Genomic DNA, 18176 nt, shown 5'->3' on the forward strand with positions numbered 1-18176 from the left:
GTTGCATAAAAATTTGTTTTTTCTGATTTTAGAAATCTGCAATTACTTAAATGAATTAGTTAAATATAGATGCTAAAGCGTTTCTGAAAAGTTATCACCCAAGAGTGTAAAATTGGGTGACCAAAGTTCTTTAGGATCATAGAATTTTGTGTTTAAGCTTCTGTTAATATTAATTAAAAGACCAACATCACTTTTTTAGTGATACACGTTTAGTTAGAACAATAATAATGTCTCCTGACCGATTTCAGCTTCGGCGGTCAATCTCAAGGCAGACCAGCCAACTGCGCAGGCCATATTATAGTGCTCAAGTGTGTGCGCAAACACAAGCGCACTATTTATTGCCTCACTCATAATCCGAAGGGCCGGCAAATCCGATACATCCGGAAGAGTTGAGGCGCAGGACCAACACACACAAACTTCTAGACTCCGGGCTGTTACTGAGATTTCTTCGACAGAAAAACAAATAACTTTTTATCGGCCTCATATCCAGTCGCTGTACAAACGAGGCAGTCTCATTGAGTCATAATAATTATGTCATTAGAGGAAGAATATAGACACATAAAAACACTAAACTTGTGTCTGAAACTAAGTCTTTGCTAAACAAAGTCTCGGACTGTGGCCGGCTAAACGTAGTCCAATTCAACCAAAAATACACAAATTTGCGAATTAACCGCTATTTGAGGACATTCTGTTTTTTTTGTTTTACTTTATTCAAGTAGGCTTTTACAAGCACTTTCGAATCGTCATTTAACAAACTATTTAAAGTGAAGCTACCACCGGTTCAGAATGTAGATTCTACCGAGATGAACCGGCAAGAAACTCAGTAGTTACTATTTTTCAACATCTAACACGGCTAGTATCGGAATACTTGGCGTTAATGTTTCAAGCCTCATTCAGTTCCAGCTTCTTCTATTTGACCGTATTCAATGCCGAGCGGCTCGAAATATCGACGATTAAACCCTTTCCGATCTGCTTGATCCTTTGGCTTTGCGTAGAGGTGTTGGATCACTCTGCAACTTCTACCGCTTTTATCACGGGGAATGTTCCGAGGAATGGTATGGATTAATCCTGCTGATAATGTTTTGTTGCAAGTAATCAAATAACGTAATTATTCTTCGAGTAGGAATATAACAGAACGTATTGATTTTGCGAACTAAGTATATTATTTTGGAACACAAAACCTAATCTTACAAACTTTATATATTAATTTAATAACTTCACTAAGTCTGTATTAAACATATATTTTTATTAAGAAATCTTGAGATTGACAAATATTATTTTGAAAAAAAAATTGAGTATTACTGAAACAGTAATTTCTGTGAAAAGAACTTAATTTCGAAAAGTCTTAGAAGTCAAATCTCGTATAGTGGAACTTCCCATCTGTAGTATTAAAAGACGCTAGATACAATATAGCGTCATTAGGACGAGGTAAGTTAATGAATATATAATTCCGCTGAGTTTCTTTCGCCAATTTTTCTTAGTGTCTTTTTGTGAAACGGAAAAATATACTAGAGTCCGACGAGACGATTATAAACCTTTATAAATTCAGTTCAAGATTGACTAAGAGTGATTAAAATACTCGGTCGGACACTTGGAACTTCCGTCACTAATTGTAACGACCCATAAGCAAGGGTAATGTTTCTTTACTAGTGTAGTTAAGGATTTATAAAAAACTATTTTGGTATATTATAATTCTAGTTATGTAGTCATTGTGCGTCAGTGACGTATATAACGGAACATGTCGAGTCCAGTAAACAACGTAAAAACAAGAAAATAAAACACTCGTTCATAAAAAAGCTATTTATTTACAAGAAAATTTCAAATAAAAAAATCTATAATGAATAAATTCGCATGAATACATTAGAACTTAAACCTGTCTAGAGAGAGATCATGACGTAGCATCGATATTACAACTATTCGGACAATTAAACAATATATACAGAAGTCGAAACAAAACACAAAATAAATTTAATTTATAGAGAAACGAATATTCCACAAATATTAATGACATTTAATTCCGATTTATATTGATTTTTCGTGAAGGCAATACTGGTACGTGAGATTATATTATTAGAATGTTACCAACAGCGAGAATGCTTAAGCATAAGCTGGCGCCTCATGTAAACTACGAATATTGCTGTCATTATAGGTATTTTTGATATAATTCTGTCCTATTTATAATAAAAACACGTCTGTCTACAGATAATTAAAACATTTGAATAATATAAATTATTATGTATTCATAAGCGCTGCGAAGCGTCTTCAACGCGTTCAACTCAAATATCTTTGGTATACTTCATATACACAATCAAACGAGAGGTGTCGTTACATATATATATATATATATATTATGTATAGAACAACAGACACAAAGAAATTAACCATTAAACAATGTTTGAGAATAATTAAAATTGTTAGTAAGTATTTTGTAAATTAAAACAACAACAAAATATCTGTTGAAATAATGTTACGTCGATCCGTGTTGACCGAAAGAGAAAGAGAGGGGAGGGTCGCCTAATGGGGTGAAACGCTGTTCATTCACTGCGAGCCGCGTAAAAGACCTTCGTTCCAAAAATAAATATATGAAATATTCGATCATTAAAAGGAATTTAATATTAATAGTATCCAATCTAATCGACTGATCATTTTAATTTGTTCATTAAAACCATTCTTGCTTCGTTCGGTCAAAACCATTTAAATAGGGAACGTGAATGAATCGTGTTAAACAATATTATTTTATTGCCAACTAAGTTAACATGAAAATATACATCACATAGTCTATCTCACGTGTTACGACCTTGAAATGAAAATAAACAAAGCGAACATTCCTATATTTATTATTAGTATTATAATTATTTATAATAACATATACAATGTGGATGTGACGTCAACACATTAAATGTATCATATATACGGCGATTTAAGACCGAACACCACAAAACAATCAAACACATTCATTAACTTAGCCACGAGACATTTTTAACATCGTTACATAAATACTAGCGGGTCAAAATTGGTCAAACGAACTATTCATTCAGAAATTATTAACCGAAGCTAACGCCGGCTGAAGTCTAAGGGGACTGCGCGGGGAGCGGGGGAGCGGAAGTAATTGCGCAATTATTATATTTGGTTTCCTCTTATAATAACGTCGACACCGCCGCGTACAAATGTCTTCCAAACGACTCCCTACTGAACGAAACCGTCGAACTTCTAATTCAATAAATAAATATCACAATGTATTGCAAGCTTATATTATGAGTCGAGTTTATAATTATTTACTAAAATGTAAGCAGGTCACGTGAGCACCCGAGTGAATACCTAACGACACAAGGAACGCCTTGAGGTGTTCTAGCGCGGGACTAGTATTCGGATTGTTATAGTTGAGCTTTATTTTCTATTCGTGATAAAACATTACAAGACACGAGAACGAGTGTCTAATTTCATTCAAATCATTCAAATTTCAACCATTCAATCTAATTAATATTTGTTCGTATAATAGGTACTCACGTATTAATGCCACCGCAGCAAAAAAACTGCAAATTTGCTAATATATGTTAGGTCACTAAAATGCTCCGTTCCTAGTAAATTGACAAAAATAAATATTGTAATTCTAACCTTACTATTAGATTGTTTATCAACAATTTCAAAACAAAGTGGCTCTCGGCGCTACGGCATGTGCGGAACCTTCGCGCCTTCGGATTCTTGAAAAAGAAAATCATGTTCATCTCGGTTCATAGTTTTAACTAATCTAAGTTAAACATGAGTAAGAGAAACGGAAGCCAGTTAGACCGGCGCCGTAACGCGTTACGTAACGAGGCGGTTTACCCTCCCGTAAGAAGCTATCACATCAAAAACGTTCTAGTGGAAAGACCGACAATACCAAATTAACCTCAACAAAATCGGTTTGTGGCAATTTTGCGCAATCAAAACGAATCTGTGCCTTCCAGCAAAATAATCAAAAGAAACCACTACAACACTTTGGAACTTTCTAAGCCCAAAACTTTCTCGCTGCGGTGGCGTTAATACGTCTGTAGATGAGTAGTCGTCACTGTTAGTGCAAAGGATCGTACGAGTCAGTTACGGGAACATAACTGTGATTAAATTATTTCTTATGTGATATCAGTCTAATATAAATCCATCCTCCCTGCTGTTGTCGCGGTGACTAGTGTCGGGGAGCCTTCTATATTAGTTCTGCAACACAAAGCCTTCTATATTAGTTCTGCAACACAATTAAAACAAAGCCACGAGGACGCGGGGCCTCGCTCGAGTCGCCTCGCTGTTTGTGCATCTCACTCCGCTAACTCGGAACACAAATATAATGACTTATTAAATAATTATATTACTCTCTGAACGGCTTTTATTTACTCAAGAAGGCAAGGAACGAATGTGCTCATAGTGTCAGGAGATGAAACCACTAGCGGTCTAGTAACACTTCAGGCCTCCGCTGTCTGCAACCAGACAGTGCACCCCGAGTCCCGGACCGCGCCCGCGTCGCTGCGGCGCGCTCGTGTGCGAGTGTGCGTGTGTGCGTGAGGCTGTGTACGCGAGGTGTAGGGACAGCAAAACAATACAAGTCAAGTTTATTTTATTAATAAGTAATTAATTTAATGTGCTGGGCGCGCCCAGTGAGTATCTGTGATTATATTTTCTTACGCGTTAGAATAACGAGCGAGAACGTACACAGACCGAGCTGTACGGAGCCCTGGAACTATTGGTAAAATAAAAAATATCAATGCTAAAAGCTGAACGATAATTCCTCGATTTTAAATCGTTTCTGATAAATATTCACGCGCTTTATCGCTATCAGTAGAATATTTAAAATTGTTTGCGTATATTTGACTATTTGTATGAATTAATTTTAATACAGTAATTGCGTTAGCCGTTTGTATTTCTGATAACATTTTATAATTTTCTCGTTACTATCGTCGTGTTCACAACGACACAGAACAACACTACACTAACCCCTAGCGCACTTCACTCGCCGTGACGTGGTCGCGTGATCGAAGTGGTCGAAGGAAACCATGGCTAGATGAGACACTTGCGTACAGGTACAGTGCGTACTGCGTGTAAGTGAGGTGAGGGGTCGAGGCCGCGGGGCTAGAACACCATGATGTCGGTGCGCGGCGTGTCGCGCAGGTTGTCGTCGATGGTGAGGTACATGTTGAAGGAGAAGAACATGGCGGTGGCGGACAGGAAGTGCCAGGCGTCGTGCGAGTCGTAGAGCTGCAGCAGCGAGCACACGCGGTTGCTCTGCCGCGACTGCGCCGGGCTCAGCGCCCAGTTGGTGTTCAGGTCCAGGTAGAAGTAGCTGGAGCCGAACCACACGGAGTACGTCAGCGCGATGAACACCCAGCTGCGACGCGAGAATATTAACTCATTAACGACTTTCAAGTCATTGCAGTCGATAGTAGATGCCGACTTGGCCTTTTTTCTATTTCTATTGTAAATACAATTTATTCTAGTGTAACCAGTTAGGAATTGTGCAATGGTGCATGCATTATTTGTATCGCTACAATTGGATTGAATCTATCACCTATAAAAAGTAATACTATCGGGAGCAAACAGATTTTAATATAGAAAAGAAGTTTATTTGTTTATTCCTAACAGTATTTAAAACGGGATATTTACCATGTTTTTTATTTTTATTTGGTGGAGCTCGATATTTCGACATTATCTACGAATGTCTTGTTCGCGAGAGAGCTCCAAATATCCCGTTTTAAATACTGTTAGTAATAACAATAACCATGTTAATTTAAAAAAAAAAAAATTGTTTATTCCAAAAATAGAAAAGGACCTAAAGTTTATCCTAGTGGAACACCTGCTCTTATGGGATACTTATTTTTATTATATATACTATGTTGGAAATTTGTTGTTTTTTAATATTTATTTCGTATCTAAAATATAACAATGTTAAGTAATACTCTTTACAGTTCTAGATTGTATGATACATTCATTTGTTCCAAGCAATCAAAGGCCTCAGACAAATCACAGCTAATTTTAACATTTTTTAATTTTCCCCGAACCCCGTACATTCGTCAGCCCCTAGTAAAACCCTCCTGCGGAAAGGACATATTCAGGTAATACTACGATTAGAATAAATAAATGACTCCACACTTTCATCTTCCAAAGATTCATAAAGATTTATTCGCGGGCCAAGCATAAATCATTATGGAGGTAAGTAAAGTACAAGTCTGGCGCTATAAAAGTATTCAGAGTTCTCACCTGTACCAGGCGATGGTCTCCCGGTGCAACAGCTTCATGACGATGTAGAACAGCGTGTACAGGAACAGGTTGCTCATGAGCACCAGCAGCAGGTGGGACGCGAAGTCGCGACTGTGCTGCGACAACCTGCGGCCGGTCGGCTCGTTAGCGCGGGCGGGCGTGTGTGCGTGTGTGCGTGTGTGCGTGTGCGCGTGTGTGCGGGGGTGGGGGGGCGTACCCGTAGGCGGCGAGCGCCCAGTTGGCGAGGTTGGCGAGCAGCAGCAGCACGCAGCGGCCGGCGCGCGCGGGGGTGACCGCCGCCAGCGGCCGCGCCGACAGCGAGCGCGCCGCGCGCCACACCACGTCGCCGCCTGCGGGCACAAAGGCCGGTGACGGTGACCGTCGCCTCGCGGGCCTCGCACGCGCGGCGCTACTCACCCAGTCGGAACCTGCCCAGGTAGTAGATCTGGAAGGTCATCACGAGGCACGTGACGAGGTGCAGGCCGGTGAACGCCACCCAGAAGTAGAAGTTTGCGTTCAGGACGCCGACGAGCCCTGCGCCGTTCCAGCATATTTTAGATTTTCAAACGATAATGTTCCAAAGTTTCACAATATAAAAAAAAACAGTTTAAAAGCACAGAGCAATAAATAGTCAAATATTATATTAAAAAAAATTAAATATTCAACGATACATGACGATCCGGCTAGAAGGACCATGACTATAAATTACGTTTATAAATGAAATTGTTCCAATTTTTTAGATTCGGACATTTCAACTTTACTACAAATTGAATACAAGATTTGAACTAAGTCTTTATGAGCACTCGGCCGCGGCGCGTACCGATGAATATGATGAGGGCGAGCACGCCGAAGGTGGCGTGCGCGCGCGCGTTGACGTCGGCGTGCCTCGCCTGGTACAGCCGCACCATGCACAGCACCGACGTCACGTACATGAACGACGTGTCTGGCGAGCACACACGACAGTCGGAACATATATATATTAATAGGAACGCATATATCTGATTATGTATTAAAAAAATAAATCTGAAATGAAACGGTCATTGCGTTGGAGTCGGTGCGGCTCACCGAACTGGAAGTTCATGCTGTTGGGACACACGTGGTAGGCGGCCGACAGCAGCCCCTCGCTCACCAGCGCGATGCCCATCGCGTACAGCAGCCCGAAGTGTTGCGGGATGCCGAGCTCCTTCTGAGGTTTGAAGATATGCTTGTACTCGTATTCGATTCACCCACGAGTCGACCCCCCCCCCCCCCGCGCGCCACCCACCTGCTGCTGCGTGCGGCGCTCGTGCGCGCGCTGCCGGCGCCACACCTGCGCCACGAACAGCGTCCCGAGCAGCACGTAGCCCAGGTTGGAGTACACGTGGTTGAAGTCTGACAGCGCCAGCAGCGGGTGCGCGCACAGGAAGTTGAAGTAGCACAGGTCCTGGTTGCCCGACTGGTTGAGCAGCTGCGACCGACAATGAATCTCCTTACTATACAGCATGATATATATCTGTGTAAGCTACGATACCACGGTTGTAACATGAATTGCTTGCCAATAAAAACTTTCAGATAAAATTGATCTTTTACGATTAGTCAACGATCGCAAGTGTCGAGTAAATGAGAACGTTCTCTATTCTGTAACCTAAGTCTTTCATAACCCGATGGGACGGAGTTCGGGCTCCGGAACCGGCGGAAAGAAGAGGAGGGGGCTCACCCGCTGGTAGGTGACGACGAGCTGTATGACGGGCAGCGTGTAGAACACGGCCACCGTCAGCACGTTCCACAGGTACAGTCGCGAGCGCGCCGACAGCACGCGCGGCCGGCACCTGGGGGTGTGGGGGGTTTGGGGGGTTACAGGCGACCGCAGTCCATAATGAATACTATAGACTGCTATACGAGATCTCGACATTTCAAAGTCAAAGTTGTTTTATCTTTACGTGGAGTGCAGTGCTATGTTCAGTACAGACTGTATACAAGAAGATTTTTCCTTAGGAATAAACATTTGACATTTTACTCACCTTGTTGACGATACGAGATGTCTTACGAGGTGTAATCATTAATTAAATGAATCAAACTTAATAATTAAAGGTAAAATGTCAATTGAGTATTGAAGTTAGAATAGTTTTAAAGGCTTGCCTGGACAGGTTGGCGACGCACAGCTTCCCCTGCAGACACACGTCCCGGTCGCCGTCCGCGGCGCCGGCCGACAGCTCCGTGTCCGTGTCCGACGACGAGCTGCCGTCTGTTCCGTGGTGCGAGTCAATTTAAGTACAACAATCTAAGTTAACTAGCGCCATCTCGCGGAGACTCCTCTTATTTGCCGATTAGACTTGTGATAGTGACCGTCATACTAATTTGCGTTAATTGTTAGCCATAGAGCGAGCCTAGTGGAATGAGCTCAAATAGGTAAACATTGGGGCCTAAAAGGAAAGATAGACTTAAACCGGCAGTTGGATTTAGAGGGCACACATCACAACAGGGAAAATCATAGGTAGATATTTTTTTAACTTTAACGCGAAGGCAAAGATTTCACATCAAGCGGTATTCTCTTCCAGCGAACCTTCAGTTAAGGAAAGAATACATGGCGCTAATATCAAATAGAACTAAAACTTAATAATGATATCAATAATAAATTATATACACAATATAAAGTTTAGTCGGTTGTGGTTGCGAGAGCAGAACAGATGTGTTAATTACACGAGAAACGAAATGAGAGTTCATTTCGTATTTCAAGAGAAGGAAATCGCGTACACAGAGATCGGGTCGTTGTATATGTTGTAGACTAAGAATGTCTGTTAACGACCCGAGCTCGTGGCCTTTGGCTGATAGCTGCTCTAGCTAGACTGTACCGTGAGTAGTGCGTGCGTGCGTGCGTACCTCCGCGGTGCGACGCGTGCGCGGAGCTGCCGCTGGAGTCGTTGACCGCGCGCCGCCTGCGCACGCGCGCGTCGCCCCCCTCGCGCGGACTGGGGGGCGCGATCAGCCGCTCTGCGGACACAACGCCACGTTAGCTGGCGGCGGGGGGCGAGTGGTCACGCGGGGGGAGGGGGTCATAGTAGCGTCACCTGGGCGGTCGCGCGGGCGGTACCGCTGGCACAGCACGGCCACCACGAACAGCACGTAGAAGGACAGGAAGAAGCCGAGCGCCGCGCCGGCCGCTATGAAGTACTCCTGGTACGATATCGTCTGGATTATTTTGAAACTGAAACGAAAGTTATTCTTCGCGTTAAAATGAGCGACAGTCACACTCGATCGCAGCGGCCCGATCGTTCGGGTCGCGCTCAGTGTGCTTTTATGATTGCGAGACAAATAGTTTAGCAGATGTTGACGGCCGGCTCCATGGCTGACTGTGGGAGTCAAAGAACTGCCGAACGTAGCGAACGATTGAGAAAACCGTGGTACCATACGTGCAGTTCCTGGTACTTCTACATAGTACGAAAGCCTGGTCTACTCCATTGATTAGACTGACGGTCTGGAAGGAGAGGAAAGATCGGGATATCTGAAGGCCCAAAAGGGCTGAGACATCACCCTGTTCCCTCCAACGACATGCGACTTTTCGACTGGGCCGTGGGTTCTCAGGCGTCACTAACACTGCCGTAAAGCTCATGAAATTTCTACTCATTGATGAGTCCTTTACGTTTGCGCAATACACCACACGAGATGATCCTCTGAAGTGTTATGCCAAAACGATCTCATAGCCCTTGCGATTCGTGCAAGACAGCCATTTTTTGGCACCACCTACCAGGACAACGAGAGTTTTAAACACAAATTGAATACGCCTACTCTCTCACCTAAACCTCTTGACTCTTCCGTCGTTAGTGTCGACGCTGACGTTGTCCTCCCAGCCGAAGTACTGCGCCATTTTCGGCAACGTGTCGTTCGTGGCGACGGAGCCGGTGCAGTCGTCGTCCGATGTCTTCACTATGAACACGATGTAGAAGCCCAGCGGAAATGTGTCTTGCTGTAAACCAATTGTGAATACGATTTCATTTTGTACTCAACTTCAGGTTAATAATACAACAATCACTTACCTACCGACGTGCGTTCACAAGATACTTGGTCTAGCAAAGGGGAGGGATTGAATTTGTAGCGCACAAATGGAGAAGTGTATTTTTATTTTATTTTTTATGATATAGGTTGGTTGATGTGCAAATTGCCCATCTGATGGTAAGTGGTCACCACCGCCCATAGACAATGGCTCTGTAAGAAATATTAACCATTTCTTACGTCACCAATGCTCCACCAACCTTCGAAACTAAGATGTTATATCCCTTGTGCCTGTAGTTACACCAGCTCACTCAACATTCATATCGGAACACAACAGTACTGAGTACCGCTGTTTGGCGTGAGAATATCTGATGAGTGGATGATTCCTACCCAGACGGGCTTGCACAAACTCCTACCACCAAGAACATAAATATGTATATAATTAAATATAATAATAGGCTTTAGGAATCAGAAGTCTACGTCCACTGGCGGGTAGGCTCACCGTGAGCGTGATGCCGCCGCGCCTCGTCATGGTCAGGTAGTAGCCGTCGTACAGGATGTCCCGCTCGTTGTCGAACACGGGGCACTGCGGACACGCGGGGGTGAGCATCTTGGAGGGTTAGTCGCTATACTACTACACCGTTAGGGAGAATTTGAAGCAATTTCAATGATACTTTTGATTTCGAAGCAAACCGACGGTCTACTTATTAAAAATCTATTGAATTTAAAACATATAAGTGAGACAACGTTTATACTTTTTGTTATGGGATCCTCCAGTGCTGATTAGTGGATACACATGTGGCCGAATTTCAATGAGATTAGACACATGCTGGTTGTCCTTACGATGTTTTCCTTCACCGAGCACAAATTCAAAAAAGCACATGAAAATTCAGTAGTGCTTGCCTGACTTTGAAAACGCAATCATCAGTTAAGACGCACGCCTTCTTCTAACCACTGAGAAATCTCGACTTTCTCGGTTGCACTGAGGTAAGAAAATAAACGCAATGAAGAGGAGAGATGCTTAGAGTCAAATATAATCTCACCGAGAAATTTTGTATCGATACGACGGCGCAAATGTCATCATCCGATTCTATCATGACGATGACACTCTTCGGCTTCGACAGCCAGCCGTAGTCTGTCCTCAGGTTCCTCCTCAGCATGTACCTGTCCAGGGTCACCTTCTCGTTCGTATCCAACTCCTTATTACAAATGAACTTCTTTTTTATGCTCTGTGAGTCCAGATCCACGACTTTGTTGGGTCCCTGGTCGAACGGGTAGAAGTAGTACTTGGGCTGACTCGGCGTGCTCGTCATATTGACTACCGTGTTCATTTTTATGTAAAAATTCTCTACAGTCTGCACCACAATCGTCACTTTTATTGGATCGGGAGACGACGAGGTCAGGTGAACTATGGGCGTGTTCAAATTTGTTATTTCTGAAACAAATAATATTCAATATTATTTTCATTGAAGCAAAAACTAAACTTGAAATAATTTGCAACGAAAACTAACGCATTTATGTTTATGAATGTGTGGTGCACGATGTGACATTATCGGTTCATCCTGACCAATCATAACCTGGCAAATTTCGAAGACTGGCCGACTAAGCATGAGATATACATTACAGGCGTGTGTGCAAACACAGACATTCTCTACTTAAGACGGCAACCGACACACAGACAGAGATCAAGCACAGGACTAATATTTTTAGGACGATTAAGAGAAACAAAAGTGTAACACTACCGACTTCCAGCTCCAGATTACTAAAAATTATTCAGGAAACCCCAAAACAATTACTATACCAGGGATTTATCAATTATTCCACCAAACATATCTACTCTGTGTTGCTGTAGGGAGGCACCAATTACATACGCAAGTGATAACGACATATATTGGGGCAGCGTCTTCATGTAGTGGCAGTGTTCGGCGACCACTTGCCACCATCACAATTACTGCTGTTCGTAATATGAACCAATATAGAGGCAAATATATGTTCTAATGAATACGTAAATACTTCAAATCCTTACATTGAAAGCCGGGTTTAACAATCAATATTAATTATTTGAATGTCTCAAGAAACTAATGACGAACGACTCGGTGAAAGATTGAAGCTCTGGATTTAGAAGTCAGACGAGGCGTCGGTTTGGCTCCACTTAAGGGAGGCTGGAGCTTGGATTATTGAAGGCTGATGTAAAGATGGAATCAAATATACCAGAAATCACATTATTCTTGGTATAAAGTAGCAAATAGGTCTGACTTGTTATTATGTATTAAATTTATAATATTTCTCATCAGTTTTATCAGGAGGGCAATGTCGCATGCAATATTTTACCTAGCTATGAGACAGTAGGTTTGATTGAATCTTCGTTTTGTGCTCATAGCTTATTTATTTTTGTCTTATTAGAAATTAATCATTATATGTATTAATTTATTTCATGATTGCGATTATAAATTTATTTATAAACAAGACTTGTGTGAGAGAAAATAATTTAATTTATAATATATAAATAACCACGGAATCAATAAAACAGGGTGACAAGGTAAGTATCCCCTATGATTGACTCCTTGTATTAGTAATAGTAGCTGTTGAATTAAGTTCAGTTTAAAATAGTTGTGTATTCGCTTATGTTGTTATGTATTTTGTGCCTGTAAAGACCGTTGCTCACTCAAATAAAGGTATAAGCGGTATAGTGTAGCACCGACACAAATATAGCTTAGTCACAAAACAATGATGTGGAATTCGCACTTTTTTAATAAACACTATAAAATAATCATCATCGTTCCATGACTGACGTGACGTGAAACGTGCACTGAGCTTTAGCTATCATTACTAAAGCGATATTGGCATGAATGTGTGTAAAAAGCTTTACGTATGAACCTATTTTATATTGATTAAAAAAAACAGCAAATTATAATTAAAAATATAAGCCAAAAATTAATAATAAAAACTTATACAAACAATAACAATTATATCGTTTCAAAAGAGCGAAAATTTACTAACAGTGACTGACTAACTGAAAGTAACGTTGTACGCGGTTTCGCCCTTCGGCTTCGGTGTTAGGTTGTTAAGCGTAACGAACGATATACGTCACGCCACGAAGTTTAACTCAGAAAGTCAGATTGAGTATCTGTCGTAATACTGTTCACTATAAGGTCATTTGACGCCTATAGTTATTTTACTGTAAATAGTTTAGTAGACTAACAATGGCTACCAGGTAAGTGATCACCACCACAAATAGACGTTGTGCAACTTTAACCATCTCTTACATCGCCTTTAAAAGTAATATTTTGGGCCTTTGTGCTTGTAGTTACACTGGCTTACTCAACCTTCAAATAAGAACACAACAATACTAAATATTGCTCTTTGGCGGTATATGATGAGTGGGTTTTACCTACTTGCATATAACCCTAATTAGTTAATTTGATTGTAATCAGCGTTTCAGAAGCTGATTCGCATTCGTTATGCGTGAGATGAGAAGTCAATTTCGTCAATGAAATAGAAAATTTTCGCTCCACGACGACGATATAAATATAAAGATATATATAAAAACTTATTTACGTATCAAAGGGCCACAGTAGACCCTAATCCGGTTTCCATTTACTATAGAAAGCGTGAACAAAAAACAAAACAAAATAAGCATTAGAAAATTCACACAAACCGACCAAATTATACAAATTACATATGGAGTAGACAATTTATAAACTGACTCAAAAATTGTATAAACATTCGACATAGTTTCAATAAAGATGTCGTACTTTAGCATTGGATCGGGTTTAGGGTCCGGACCTAGGACAGACGTTGATAGGAGCCAATATTCTCAAAATGACTAAATTTTAATATCGATTCAGAGTCCCAATTTATGTTTAGTTATAACCAGATTACTACGTAGATTTTCTTTTAAGATATTTTTTTTATAAAATATGTGTATTTTTATTTCACATAAAGTGACGGGCCCAACAAATCAGCACCACGGCGAAAAATCAAAAACATTACATACACAATCAACAAAATTAATCAAGGAATTCCTACTTTTCGTAATATACATAACTTAATCAAAAATGTGAACGCTCAATAAAGACATCTGTTATTTATGTTTGAAAAGACAATTTAAATGTCTTGTCAATAGGTGCCAATAGTTGGGTCCATCACCCTACTACATTCCATACATACATAGCATGTAACAAAAATAAAACATAATTTATTTAGGCCTAGAACTCACCACATGTGTCCTGATCCTCTGAGAAGATGTTGTTATGAGGGCACAGTGTCCTGGATATGTTGGTGAACTGTTCCAGCGTGTCCGGCGTCTGCACCAGCATGGGCAGCTGCCAGGAGAATACACCTGGAAAATTATTACACCATGTCATATCAATATCATATAGAATTGGAATATTTATTATTTTATAAGGTAGGAGAAGGGAAAGGGTAATTCAGATGTTAGGTTAGGTCATGTAACTTTTATGTATCCCTGAAAACGTGATAAACGCTCACCTTTCTGCTGTCTCGCCGTTATGAACAGCGGGTATGTACGGTTGGCGAAGTCACTCGCCACCGTCACTCTGGCTGGCGTGTCGTAGGCTTCCACATCCTAAAATAAATGTAATTCATTTTAATGTATGAGCCGACGGGGTCCAGTGGTTTGAACACATGAAACTTAACCAAAGTGACCGGTTGGAAACCGAGTTAGTATCACAGCACAAAACAATTATAATGCGAATATTTTGTGTCCGATTTGCGGTCCCATTGCGGATTATGAGAGTGGGGGATAATAGATAATAATAGATAGTGCACCTGTGGTTGTGCCTACACTTGTGCATTATAATATGTCCTGTGTTCAGTTCAGTTGTTCAGTGTCCCTGAAGATTGGCCACCGTGGTTAAAATTGATGAGAACAACATCATCATAAACAAGCCACTAGATTGGCTTAGCCAGGTCGCCCATGTTAACATGGTGCCTACTATCGAAAAATAGCAACTAGGTAGGCATTATTATATCCAAAACTACATTTTTAACAGCGTACACGATCGGAGACTACAATAATGTCCTAAGCTAACCTTCAGTATTCTTGGTATTCATTGTAGGTTGATAAGTTAAAATAATTAATAATATTAGGCAATACTTACGCCACCAAATTCCATAATAAATTCTGTATTCTTACTGACTTCTATTGTGTACGGAACATTATATTTGTATCTGTGAAATAAAAATAAATCACTTAAAACACAAACAAACAGGGAATCAATATTATTCCATATATAAGACTAGCTTCACGTCCTCGCAGGTACAATAAGACTCGCTCACTAATATACAACTTTTAGAATGAATGAATATTTTTTTTCTGGCTAGGATAGTTGAAATTCTCGGCTTTTCTCTACTAGAATATACTTATACTATATTCATAAAACTTCCTCTTGAATCATTATTTTTATTGATAAAAACCACATTAAAATCCATTGCATAGTTTAACAAGACCTAAAAGTACAGAGGATCTAAGAATAATCTTTAGTTCCTTTTTACTAACTCTACTTTATTGGAATTGATGTGATTGCACATGAATAAAGCATTATATAAAAACACTGTATTATTTTCACTGACTTAAAACAGTATATAATTGAAATTTAGATATTATATAAACAACATTTGATATTGAATTGATGCAATGTCATTGATGAAGCTTGAATAATCTATGATATACAGTATGGATTTGCATAAAAATGGTGTTTAGGAAGCCAGAGAAGCTGTTATCAGAACTTCTAAAATAGAATTAAACTTAATGTAATTAATTAACTGGATAATTAAAGATATATTAATCAAATACTGTTAGTTCTGTACAATATAGCTGAGCTGTTACCCGATGGCATCAAAATGTAAATCTAAGCTTTTTTTATGTTCATTCTTCCTTCTAATGCAATAAACTATATGTGTCCACTTTAGAACTATGTTGTAGATAATAAGTACATTAATTACAAGGTTCTAAATTAAACAGTAATTGAGTTATTACAAACAGGAAGGACAAGTCCATACTATCTTCCTCAAAGAACTTTAGTAAAACTATCAAAACTATTTAAATATATATGTATGGTTCATTTGCAAGTAGTTACTCTGCAATTTTATGTTTAAAATGTTTATCTACTGTGGCATAGTTATTAATATAATGAATAAAGTTATCTATGTGTTTATGTGTTTATCTGTACAAATAGTGTCAAGGAACTCTGTTTATTTTTTCTTTGTTTATTGGGAAATGATCAATCATTTTTTTTTTGTTACAAATATTATATTATTATTATTAAAATGTTATAAATAATATAATTAAACTATATAATAAAAGTAACAAATAATGTATTCTAATATGTTGGTGTTTTAATGGTGAGCCAGTAGAGATATACATAAAAGGAACAACCATTAAGTTATTACGGTTCTAGCATTAGCATTAGCAGCCCGTAAGTGTCCCACTGCTGGGATAAAGGCCTCCTCTCCCTTTGAGGAGAAGGTTTGGAGCATATTCCACCACGCTGCTCCAATGCGGGTTGGCGGAATACACATGTGGCAGAATTTCGTTGAAATTAGACACATGCAGGTTTCCTCACGATGTTTAACCTTCACCGCTGAGCACGAGATGAATTATAAACACAATTTAAGCACATGAAATTTCAGCAGTGCCTGCCTGGGTTTGAACCCGAAATCATCGGTTAAGATGCACGCGTTCTAGCCACTGGGCCATCTCGGCTCAGGTTATGGTTCTAAGACCTACACAATAAAGTGTATCTAGTAGAATATCTGTATCTACATATAATCAGGCTATTTGGTCTGAGGTGGACTATCTGCTATTTTTTTTTTAATTTAAAATAAAAATAATATATTCATCAAACACTTCATCCAAACTTGACTAATAAACAAAAGATACTTAAAAACGTTTTGTTTATTATTATAATATCAAATATTATACAAGTAACATTTAAATCAAAAAGTTTTAAGGAAAAAGATCTAGATAGATAACTATAGATATCTACTATAGACTCAATAAAATCTGAAATTACTGAAAAATAAAAATAATCAAACTATAACAAACTTACGTGTTATTGTAGTGAAATATTATTCCATCATTTATCCTTTGACAAACCGAGAACGGAATTAAAAATAGAAATACAAATTTTATCAACCAACAACTCTTCATCTTGTGATGTCAATACATCTGTCGTCTGTGTATAATATTATAGAAATAATACTTTTGTTTTGCAATAATTAACTAAATACTAAACATTTGGAAAATACTGTTTTAGACAGTGACAAACGTCAGAATAATAACTCAAAAGAACAAAGACAAGGAAAATATGACATTAGTGATTCTGAATGGCATGCTCTGGTCAGACTAGGGTTGCACACATCTATTCGGACGATAGTAGCTTTTTTAATAATAAGCTATGAAAAAATACATTACTCGCAAAAATATGTAATAATTTATATGAAAACTCTAAAACGAACAAAAACGTATTAGTTAGTTATATATCAAAGCGAGGAAATATTGTTCAAATGTTAATATAACTATTTGACAACATTCTATTCCTTGCATAGTATATATTGGTAATCTCTTAAAATTTCGTTTCCAAAAAAGTATCATACGCTTTATTAAATTAAAAATGTATCCGGCTATATTTATAAGACTGTCTCCTACTCTAGCCATTTCGATGCCGAAGTAGCGGAAATAAAGGGCGAAAATGATCGTATATATACACCCAAAATATTATAGAACGGCTAGCAACCCTATATCCAACAATGGATAGTGATTGGCTTTAGAATGGCTTAAGATAGCACCTCTAGGTCAGGTCGAAAAACTCATTTAACTCAAAAGCTAGAAGATAGATTGAATTTAGCGGTGCTACACAATGTTTATTAAGGAAAGCTCCACCTTTTTGAAAAGAGAACTAGGCCATTCATTACATAAAAAAAGTTCGGATAAACTTCCGATTAGCCGATTCCAATTAAAT

The 18176-nt window shown here is 39.4% G+C and overlaps 1 protein-coding gene across 1 annotated transcript; it reads right to left on the minus strand.

Moving 5' to 3' along the window:
- Positions 1–4956: 4956 nt before the first annotated feature.
- Positions 4957–17491, minus strand: LOC125075070 (SID1 transmembrane family member 1-like). Its single transcript, XM_047686647.1, has 18 exons — positions 17265–17491; positions 15315–15384; positions 14683–14779; positions 14411–14533; positions 11235–11626; positions 10694–10777; positions 9996–10165; positions 9270–9406; positions 9082–9192; positions 8341–8446; positions 7919–8030; positions 7487–7669; positions 7288–7408; positions 7043–7165; positions 6640–6756; positions 6440–6572; positions 6223–6348; positions 4957–5353 (listed from the first exon to the last, which is right to left on the minus strand). The coding sequence occupies exons 1-18, from the start codon at positions 17363–17365 to the stop codon at positions 5098–5100; spliced, it is 2562 nt and encodes an 853-aa protein (XP_047542603.1). The 5' UTR covers positions 17366–17491; the 3' UTR covers positions 4957–5097.
- Between the last annotated feature and the right edge of the window lie 685 nt (positions 17492–18176).

Source organism: Vanessa atalanta, chromosome 29 (genome assembly GCF_905147765.1).
Source record: "Vanessa atalanta chromosome 29, ilVanAtal1.2, whole genome shotgun sequence".
Lineage (NCBI taxonomy): Eukaryota > Metazoa > Arthropoda > Insecta > Lepidoptera > Nymphalidae > Vanessa > Vanessa atalanta.

Bases quoted from the DNA above. Each gene is read 5' to 3' on its own strand.
- LOC125075070 (XM_047686647.1), bottom strand. From the start codon at position 17,365: ATGAAGAGTTGTTGGTTGATAAAATTTGTATTTCTATTTTTAATTCCG. The intron at 11,627-14,410 runs GTGAGTTCTAGG...TATTTGTTTCAG, and splicing joins AGAGGATCAGGACACATGTG to AAATAACAAATTTGAACACG. The intron at 8,031-8,340 runs GCAAGCCTTTAA...CCACACCCCCAG, and splicing joins TGCGTCGCCAACCTGTCCAG to GTGCCGGCCGCGCGTGCTGT.